The 10,657-nt window shown below is 51.9% G+C and overlaps 1 protein-coding gene across 1 annotated transcript; it reads right to left on the bottom strand.

The window, feature by feature from the left end:
* Nucleotides 1-4,293: 4,293 nt before the first annotated feature.
* Sowahd (sosondowah ankyrin repeat domain family member D) lies at nucleotides 4,294-5,972 on the bottom strand. Its single transcript, XM_004645702.2, has one exon. It carries the CDS (start codon nucleotides 5,729-5,731, stop codon nucleotides 4,808-4,810), a length of 924 nt encoding a protein of 307 aa, XP_004645759.1. The 5' UTR covers nucleotides 5,732-5,972; the 3' UTR covers nucleotides 4,294-4,807.
* Nucleotides 5,973-10,657: the final 4,685 nt, after the last annotated feature.

The following is a 10,657-nucleotide window of genomic DNA, read 5'->3' as shown; positions in this document are numbered from 1 at the left end:
TATATATATATATACTGCAGTTGTGATTAGGGCTATAAGATGATGCACATAGTATTATGAGTTTATGGGTAGGGTGCCAACCTAGCCTGAGGGGCAGGAAAGCCAGCCTCCAAGTGCTAAAATTTAATATTGTAGGCCAGGAATATAGCTCAGTGGCACAAGTGCCTGACTGGCAAGTCCGAGGTCCTGAGTTCAATTCCTGGTACAAGGGGGGGAAAGATAAAATTTAATTTTTCAATTTAAGAGTGGGGGGCTAGGGAGATAGCTCAGTGGTTTAAGATAGCTCAGTGGACCTGCCTGGCAAACACAAGGTCCTGAGTTTGATCCCCAGTACAAAAAAAAATTAAGAGTAGGCATGGGCCTGGTGAGGTGTTTCCTTCTGGAGAGGGAACAGCAGAACAGCATGTAGGGATCCCAGACTTCAGAAGAACCAGGCTTTGCTGGGCCAGCAGGGACTGTGTGGCTGGAGCAGAGTGTGGGCTCCGGTGGGACAAGTAGGGAAGGAATGCAGGGACTTTGGGAGAGAACACAGAGCCAAGGGAGACATTTCCGGTTCTTCATCTTGGTAAGTGCCAGCACATACAGCCATAGAAGCCATTGAAGGTCGGGGAATACTAGAGACCATACTGTTTCCACTTTACTGAGGAGGGAGTTGCAGCTCAGAGAGGCAAACACTTTGCTCAAGAGGCAGGATTTGAACTCAGGTTAGGCTAAGTACTGCAATTCCTACCACATCAGAGTTTTTCTTTTCTTTTTTTTAAATTTGAGACAGGGTCTCCCTATGCCTTGTACTCATTCTTGTAGCCTGCAGGCTGGTCTTGAATTCACAGAGATCATCCTGCCTCAATTTGGGATTACAGAGATGGTGTGCTGGGGATCCGGGGCAGAGACTGAGACCACACGGCGTGTGGGGTGGGGGATCGAACTCGAGTCCTTGTGCTTGTCAGGTAGGTGCTCAATGCCTTTGACCTATCTCTCCAGCCCCATACAGCAGTGGTTTTGAATTTTGCTTCAGCAGCCACTGTGTACTATGTATGTATGTACTGTCTGTCTGAAATAGAGGTGGGGGAGGAGGGGAGTTCTCAACCCAGCTTCAACCTTGGGACTCCACACAGTCAGTTTTGTCTGGGGCTTCTAGGTATGTTTCAGCAGAGCACAGGCTTTGGAGTAGTGTGGAGGTGCTGCCCTCAGCTGGGTCTTGAAATGCTCTGGTGGAAGCCTGACTTTTCTTGAAACACTGCTGCAGAGTCACTTTACTTTGACATATTGGTCCCCAATTTTCTCCCTGGCACATGTACCCTCCAGGTGACTGCCAAGTGACTTTCCAAAGTCACATCACTCTGCTCAGAAACCTTCCATGACTCTCAACTACCTTTTTTTAAAGATGTTTTTTATTTTTTAAAAAATTTGTGTGTGTGTGGCCAGCTCAGCCCACCAGGGGGCAGGGCTGGCTGGCATGTGGTGCTGGGGGATTGAACCACGATCCCTGTGCTTTAGCTAAGCTTGTTCTAAGTAGGTGCTTTAGACCACTGAGCCAACTCACCAGCCCTCAACTACCTCTTGATAGTCTGTTTTCCTTTTGTTGTGATTGGGAGCCCAGCAGCTTATTCAGCCTTGCAATTAGTAGCTCCCTAGCTCCCACCAAACCAGCTGACTTAATAGTTCTGGGCATTTGCTAACATCACTGGCCATGTCCTCCTCACCTGAAGGCCTGTCCTGCACCTTTCGCTGAGCCTGGGCCCTACCCTTGGTGTGCCCTCAGCACCTCTGAGCCCAACCTGCCTGCTTACCTGGCAGGGCCCTGCCCGTTCCCATCTCTGGCCCAGGGCACACTACTCAGATGTTAGTTTTATACCATCTGCTCGACTCCACTTCGCTCCCCTGGAAAGTGGTTTCTCAGGGAATTTGCTCTGTCTCTTGGGGTGAGCATACCAGTCTTGCCTCGAAAGCATACCAGAAATGCCAAAGGCTTGATGGTAGGCAGGGGGAGCTTTCAGCATGGGAGTTTGTCCCCTGCAGCCAGATCTCAATTTTACACGGAGGAGGTAGGGTAGGCAGTATCACATGGTGAGAAAAAAATCTGTGGGGAATAGCTGACTACAGGAAAAAAATTAAAAGGCATTTTCAGATCTTTTAGCTGATTTGATTTTCATGTTGGAAAGGGCAGGGCAAATGTTTGCTTTGGGTACCCAAATATGCCAAAAGTTAAGGTGCTTAGCTTCCAAATTTTCTTATATGTATAAGACTGTTATAAGAGTGCTCTGGGGACAGGGAGATGGCTCAGTGGAATAAGTGCTTCCCTGGCAAGTGCAAGGGCCTGCGTTCAATCCCTGGTTCTAAAAAAAAAAAAAAAAAGAGTGCCCTATGAATGCTTAGCTCATGCCAACCTGCCAGTCTTCTCTCCAAGCCAGGAGCCTACAAATGCAGCAGTGTGGCGGGAAGCCCTGCCCACCTGGACAGCTGTCAAGGGGCGAGGACATGGAACACAAACCACAGTCCCAAATCTGTAGAACAGGCACAGGGACAGAGGAGGCTACTGGAAGATGCCAATACCAAATGCCAGAATCTTGGAACTGCTCACTCTGCCCGCAGGTTCAATGCCTAATACCACAGTAAATATAATTATTCTCTCTGGGGGCTTGAGTAGCGCTCAATACATTGCTATGCTTGTTTTTATTCATTTGTGTATTTGGCACAGGGTCTCACTATGCGGCCCCAACTCCAAGTGAGCCTCCTGTTTTCAGCCACCCCAACACTGCGATTACAGGCGTGCACCACACCCAGACTCAGTCAATGGCTCAGCCTGGCATGCAGGACCGGGGATCGAACCCTGGTCCCTGCGCTTGTCAAAGCAAGTGCTTAGTCCACTGAGCTATCTCGCCAGCTCTGCACTTCCCTACTTTGATTTAATCACCAAAGAAAAGTTAGAAGAAAAAGGAACTAATCTATTATACTGTGTAAATGTGGGTAAGGTGTAGTTCCTAGAGGTATGGGGCAGGATGAAAATGGGAACTGGAAGAGATTGGATCATTTAATGGACAGGAAAAACCTCTTAATATAATCCTGGCTGAGGTGGCTCACGATGGAGATTGTGGGCCACTGTTCAAGGACTAGGGCACACTCCTTTAAGTGCTAGTCGAGCTGCCAGACACAGCACTAGTTCATTAAGTTACTTGTGGTACTAGGGATTGAACCGAGGCACCCTCCCTCGGAGCTAAACACTCGGCCCTTTAAAAGGCTTTAACATTTGGACACAGGATCTTGCTAAATCGTCTGGGTTTTGAACTGAAACTTGTGACCCTCCCGCCTCCATCTTGATAGGTTCTGGCCCTAGAATGAACTGCTAGAATCATTATGGTGGTCATCTAATATGGCTGATGCCCTTAAAACAAAGGCCCATCTTTCCCAAGACCACCTTCCCCTTCTTCTCCAACTTAGCCTGAGACATAATTTACTTCCACCATTCCCGCCGCCTCAGGGAAGACTCCAATCAGCTCCCTCAGGTATATCTAAACATCCCCTCTAAACTCCATCCCTGGTGAAAGGCCATAAAAGCCTCAGTGTCCCTTTGTTCCAATAGAGAATTCCTCATCCTTCCCCATTCCCTCCCGTATCCTTAAAGAAAGCAAAGCCCCTTTCTCTTCTTCTTTCTGCCCGCTTCTCTGCTGCGCCTATCACGTCTCCCAAGGAAATGGGACGACATGCAGGCAACTCTGCACCCAGCTACGGTACTGCTGTGCTCTTTTAAAGATGCAGTGTTGTCTAAAGGCAGCATGGATCACTGGCCACCAACTGCTCTCTCCTTTCAGGCTGAGCCAACCCTTTCATATTCTATTGAATTTATGCTGTTTCTGAAGGGAAGGTGTTTTGCAAAATTTGTGTATTGAGCTTAATTTAAAAAAAAAAGATGAGGAAAGCCCAAACGTGAAAAAAAATACCAGACGGCTTCTCACTGGAGGGTACAAGTTAAATAAATCACATGATACCACGAAAATATCAGAGACTGTAAAATTAGAGACTTCTCAGCAACACTAGGCCCCCTACATAACCGCTCTAGGATGAGACTCACCCAGGGCAGACCTCGAAGCCAAAGAGCTCAGGAGACAAGTGAGCTGTGTGGCTCTAGAGCCAAGGGGGAGACGACTTTTTTCAGTGCACAGCCATTTGGTCTGAGAATCATCCCCAGAGCCTGGACCCCCCTAGCTAGTGGCCTGGTTGGGTTGGTGGCCTCTTCCCTACAAACGTATACAGCTTGTCCCTGTCCTTAAGGAAAAAAGGCACTCTTGTCTGTGAAAGGAGAAACGATTGCACTTTAATATACTTTGGAAGTCACCTGTGATACATTAAAACAGTAGTGGCAAGGCCGGGGTAGCCTACCCATCCATCACCAGGGGCTGACCAACAACGCTGGCAATTAGGCAGGCATTGGGGTGTCTCCTCAGCAACAGTGGTTTACAGTTTGAACTCATTCTTCTGGTGGATGCTTCCCAATAAATCAGTGCTTGTGATTGCTCCGAAATGGCTACTGAAGCGGTTTCCTCTCCCAAGCAGGACCAGCTCCCTGATCCTAGCTTGTTGGTCCCAAAAGTTTTGAGTTTAATTCTGGGCTCTCCCTCCCTTAGGGGCTTCCTTAGTCTCCCGGTCCTTCTGCGTGGCGGCTTCCAGAGGCCTGGGACAGGCCCCTGAGTGGGGCCGGTGTGGTCTGCTCCTCACAGGTCCAAGTTGCATCAGAGGCGCCTCTGTTTCGCTGGCAGAAACCATCAAAGATGAGGCCTCGCCACTCCTAGCTCTCTAATCTCTGTCGCCCTCAACGGTCTTGGAAGAAGGGGAACAGATGGCGGAAGAGACCATGGATTTGCGCCACCCGGCTGCCCGCGGCGTCTTTCACTCTGGCCAGCGGGGTCGCCGCTCTGTTTGTCTCCACAGCCCTGGCGCTCACAGTGCTTGGGGTCCGTCGCGGCGGCCACGCAGCGGTACAGCTGTTGTTGTTGGTGTTGTGGCGGTCGCTGCCGCGCGCTGGCTCCCAGTCCTCGGCCCCTGACAGTTCCCGCAGACTCTGCGCAGCATCGGGACGCAGGTAGTGGTAGGCCCGGCGGCCGCTGTGGTCGCGACGCGTGGGGTCGGCTCCCAAGGCGCCCACTAGCACCTTGATGACCATGTCGTGGCCCTGCAGCGCAGCCAGGTGGAGGGGCGTGAGGCCGCCGCTGCCCGCGGAGCTCACGTCAAGCGGCAGTCCCCGGCGCCGGGCGAAATCGTGCACTAGGATGAGCTCCTCGTGGCGGCCGTGCTTGGCCAGCCAGTGCAGCACGCCGTAGCCTGTGATCGGGTCGCCCCGCAGCAGCAGCCCCGGCTCCACCTCTAGCAGCTCCCGCAGCACCTCAAAGCGGCCTTCCGCGGCCGCCAGGATCCACGTGTGCTCCCGTGGCTCCAGGCATAGTCCGCTGCCCCCGGGGCCGCCGCCCGGGGCAGGCTCCTCGGCGCGCTCCTCAGACGGCCGCCCCGCGGGAGCCGCCCCCTGCTGCCCAGGCAGCTCCCTCCGCGTTCCCCGCCGGCGCCCCGAACCCACTCCGGAAAGCGTCAGCAAACCCTGAAAGGGGGCTTCCCGGGAGGCGGTGGCAGCGCCCCGGTACCTGCCTAGGCTGCCGGTGTCCGCTCTCGAGCTGCGCGGCTGCGAGGTGGGCGCGTCCGAGGCCTGGGGCGCAGGGTCCGCGGCCCCTCGGAGCTGGGCCATGGTCTGGCGGACGCCTCCGCGGCGTCAAGCGTTCGTCGCCCTTCCCGGGCCCCACCGGGAGAGGAACTGGGGCTGGCGGTGGGGAAGGAAGCGGCTTGAGCAACTGGGCTGGAGGGAGGGCGGAGGGAGGAGGGAGCGAGTTAGGGGAGGGCCCGGCGCGCGGCGGGGGGCGTGGAGGGCCGCGAGGTGCGGCCCAGGCCCGGGGCGAGCCCCGCTGTAGTGTCCCTAGACGCGGGCGGTCTCCCCCTAACAGCCAGGTGAGCTGGGCGGCCCCGCCTCCAGCCGCGGGCGGGCGGGCCAGCAGGGGCGCGGTGCGGGCTGGGCTCTGGGCGGCCTGCGCTCTCAGCATCCTAGCTGAGGCCGTGTAGAGAGGTTCTGGGGCGCCTCCTCCCCGCCAGGCGGGCTGAGCCCGCCTCTGGGCGCCGGATCTTTGACCTCTAGGGTGCTCGCTCCACCCCCTTCCTTCGCCCTCCCCTCTTATCTCTTCAGGAATCTCCCCGCACTTTGTCCCCGAGCCGCCCTCGTGCTGCGCCTGGCAATCAGTGAAACCACCTGGCTGCAGCAGGTGACTCAGGTTTGTCTGCCCGGCCCTTTGGGTGACCTTGAGCCTGTCCGTGGCACCGGTGCTGCTCGGGGTTTCCCGCGGAGAAACCGGAGCCCAGCGTCCTGGCCGAAGCCCTTCCCGGGAACTGACAAGGGATAGTCCCCTGCTGCCCCGCCACTCCGGGCTCTAGGCCCTCTTTTCGTTCTGTCCTCCCCTACAAGCGTTCCCAAGTTGGCCTAAGAAGCAGCTGCAGGTGAATCTGAGCCAGCACCCTGCCCTCTTCGGAGATGTGGCCCTGCTGATCCTGCAAATTCAGAGCTTCAGGGTCTTTTAAAGAGAATATTTTACCTTCTAAGCGCAACACCAGCCTTCTTTTTGCTCTTCTTTCTCCTCACGAAGCAGTAATTCTTGCCACGTGCTCCTTACCATGTTAACAAGTTCAACCCACAAGCAATAGGGAGCCGTGGAAGACTTCTGAGCCAGGAAGAGACTCAACTGTGATTAAGGTTAGACGATTCTGGGAGAGGCAGAGAGGCAGAGCCTGGAGTTGTCTGAAGGGGGGGCGGGGAACCAGTGATGGAAGGTGCCAGATTTTCCCCCTTTCTCTTCAAATGTTTGGGTCCAGCCCCAAGTATTTTGAGCGTTCCTTCATGACAGCTTTTGCTTTTGTAATCCATTCCTGAGTATCTCTGTATATTAGCTCATTTAATCTTCCCGGTGACCTTAGGAACTGAGTATCATTAGGATTCCCAGTTTTCAGAGAGGCTATAACACCTGCCCAAGGTCACCCAGCAGGAAGCACACAGCAGAGCAGGCCAGCTCACAAGGTAGCCTTTGTTCTGGTGCTGAGTGACTGACATTGAAGCCAGGCTTATCAAGTGCAAAGCGCCAAACTCCAACCTGTGCTAAGCTGAGGAAAGCTTCGGCTTGCCCTCCTCCCCCCAGAACACCCTCCCTCACAGCTTCCTTCTGGGGCAATTCTCCCTGCCTCAGCAATGCCTGTGGCCACCTCCTCAGCAGGCCTCCTGTTTCCCCCAGCTGGGCCTGAGCCCCACCCCACCCCTTTCCCAGCCCTCTGTTTCTACTACTTCTTTGGTGGCCAGCATAGATGGCCCTTATGTTCTGTTTCTCTTTTCTTGTTCTGACATGTCAAGCTGTAAATTCTTCCCAAGTACTTGGGAGGCTGAGGCAGGAAGATCGCAAGTTTGAGGTAGCCTGGGCTCCACAGCAAGACCCTCTGTTAAAAAACAAAAACCTATAAACTGGTAGGTGCAAAAGAATTACTTGTTCTGACTTGGCAGCCTGGGAAAATGTGTGTGTGTGTGTGTGTGTGAGAGAGAGAGAGAGAGAGAGAGAGAGAGAGAGAGAGAGAGAAAGAGAGAGAGAAGAGAGAGAGAGAGAGAGAAAGAGAGAAGAGAGAGAGAGAGCGCAACAGTGAGAGCACAACAGCAAAAGCGATTTGGAAGTGTGCATCTGTACTTGGAGCCCCCTTGCCCATTCACATATCCTTGCCTCAGACTGAATCTGCAGGACACTTAAAGCAACTTGTGTATTTGGTCAGTTCCTCAAAATAAAATAGTATAGTTATTGGGTGGTTTCTTCTTGAGCCAGCAGCAGGCCAAAGCCACCAGAGATGAGGCCCAGGCCCAGAGTGGGTCCCACACTTGCAGGCTTTCATTTTCAAAATGAGCTCTGACTGACAAGCAGTTACTTCCGTTGCTCTGGAAACTCCCCTCTGCAACCCCAAATCTGTAAACATCAAACCACACACACACACTCCCACTTCCAGAATATGCAAACAGTTGCAGAAAAAAAAATCAGAATGCTAGCATGGAAAATGGAGGATGGAGAGCTGCTTAGACTATTAATTTTCCTTGCCACAACCAGGTAATTCCTTTCCTATCAACAGCAATAATATCTCCAGTTCCAGTTCAAAGACTGCAAAGGCAGCCACCTGACCAGAGCCACAGCCCCGTGACAAACGTGTCCTTGCCTGACTCTGTTGCCAGAAAGCAAAGCCATGGTGGCTTCCTAGTAATTCATTTCATCTTTACTTAGCAAGTGCTTTCTGCCTTAGGTGGCTAGCTGCACCTTCTGGGCCCCAGAACCCGGTGCCCAGGTCAATTTCAGTAGGGAGGGGCTCTGCTATTTGATACCAGAGAGACGGTGTAGAAGGCAGAGGCATAGTACCAACACCCTTAGGACTCAGGTACCAGCCTACAAAGCACCTGCTACTTCTTGTCTTATTCATCTTTTGCTGTTCTGGGGACACAACCCAGGGCCTTGTGTGTGCTGGGCAAGCACTCTACCACTGAGCCACACTACCAGCCTTTGTCTGCTACTCTTCTGCAATAGAATGGATGAAACCCCTCATAGCCTTGGAAATGGCCTTCTAAACTGCTGGATGTAGAGTGGATATTTACAATGACACTCGTAATACCTGCGTTTTGTTCAAATAGGAGGTTTTTGGTTTATTTATGGATACTGGATTCTTAGGATGACAGGAAAAAGAGAAACTTAAACTTGAAGTGTTAGCTATACAGTGACAATCAATCTCGAGAGACAACAGCTCAAAAATCTTACTGGAAGTCAGTGGGGAATCATAATTGATCTGTAAAAAATTATATGCAGCTTCCCCCAAGCATGCCCCTCCAGTGAAGCCAAAGGCCATCGTCAATGGAGTTTGCCAGGGGGCTTTGATTCAGAAAACTCCACAAGTGTACATGTAGCAAAAGAACTTCAAATGTGGCAAGCAAATCCCGCAGGTTTCCATCGTCCTTGGTCCTGAGTGAATGAGGCATAGTCTTGGGCTTATTATTATTATTTTTTTTTGGCAGAACCGGGGATTGAACTCAGGCCCTTGCACTTTCCAGGGAAGCGCTTATTCTACTGAGCCATCTCCCTGGCCTGAGGCATATTCTTGGGATCCCAGGTATAACGTGTGTGTGTGTGTGTGTGTGTGTGTGTGTGTGTTTCCCTTCCTCCAAAGACTTTTGGTCATTCTGTCTGATTCTCAGCAAGAGAAAGCCCTTGGTGTGTGCGTCAGATGTTCGAGCATGGTGTGTGTGTATGTCATGGTGTGTGTGTGTGTACATACACTACCACATGTTGCTGTCTTCAGGTGCCATTTGGCCCTTCCAAAGTGTCAAGGTTTTGTTTCAGGAAGTCTCATTTTGAATGTCTTTTTCTTAGGTTACAGAACAAGTCATATTTAATAAATATTTTAAAACTCTTGCCGAGTTCTTTGGAACTACTGTCTCCCCTAGTCCTTCAGTAAAATTTGATGTACCCATTAGAAAAAAATTCTCTTTTTTTTGGTACTGAGGATTGAACTCAGGACCATTTCTACTGAACCATCTCTCTGGGCCTAGAAAAAGTTATCTTGAGAGCTGGATAAGCTTGGAGTAGTAAAGGTGGTGGGAGACCAAGCTGACACATACGTGACCAGCGCTGTTCAAAATCACTGGGGTGGGGGTAGGTAGGTGGACAAGAAGCAGGAAATCTTTAGGCCTGAGTAGAAGTAGGGAACCTGGCTAAAACGTACAGTAGAACGACTTGACGGGAGCCCGGCGGTCAAACCTGGGCCCTGAAGTGTGACGAGGAAAACTTTCCATTGCATAATATTGTATTGATACTGCGATTAAAATAATGCCATGTCCTGGAAAAGTCCGAAAGCATTACTACGTGGAGACACATGAGGGCGCTCTAACCAAGTAGCGATTGAGAAAACCGGAAAGGCTATGTCGGTTTCACCAAGGAAGAAAGAGGCCCCGCTGGCCCTTTGCTGCTGTGAATTTAGGACTGTGCCTTTGACCAGGCCTCTTAGCTCTGCCCCTTGAGTAGCTACGAAGAAGGTGACACCACCGCCAGGGGTTGTGGTGAGAAAGCCCGGATGTTATCTTGAAGGGAATGTGAACCGTGTCAAGAGGGAAGGAGGCTAGTGAGTGGTAAAAGTAGCTCCTCACTTTATTTGAGGGGAGTTGGCTTTAGTAATATGAAGGCCTGGAATAATTCTCCCAACATGCTTACTTGTTTATTTATTGGTTTATTGAGACAGAGTCTCCTTGTTATCCAGGCTGAAGCCATTTTCTCACGTCAGCCTCCCAGCTGCTGAGGCTGTGAGCTAGCTAGGACAGGGTCTACACGGTCTCGCTACATAGATTGGACTCGTAATGATCCTCCTGTTTTCAGCCCCCCAAGTGCTGAGATTACGGGTGGGCGCACGCCACCACACCCAGTCTTGGTCACCTTCTCAGTGTGCCCCCGGGGTGCAGCATATCAGGGATCGAACCCGGGTCCTTGAGTGTGCCTAAGCAAGTGCTTTAATCCGCTGAGCCATCTGGCTGGCCCATTTCATGATCTCTCTCTCTCTCTCTCTCTCT

This window comes from Octodon degus, unplaced genomic scaffold (genome assembly GCF_000260255.1).
Source record: "Octodon degus isolate 3935 unplaced genomic scaffold, OctDeg1.0 scaffold00236, whole genome shotgun sequence".
NCBI classification, from domain to species: Eukaryota; Metazoa; Chordata; class Mammalia; order Rodentia; family Octodontidae; genus Octodon; species Octodon degus.
The sequence above is the reverse complement of the archived record's forward strand: the minus strand, read 5'-3'. Positions and strand labels throughout refer to the sequence as shown.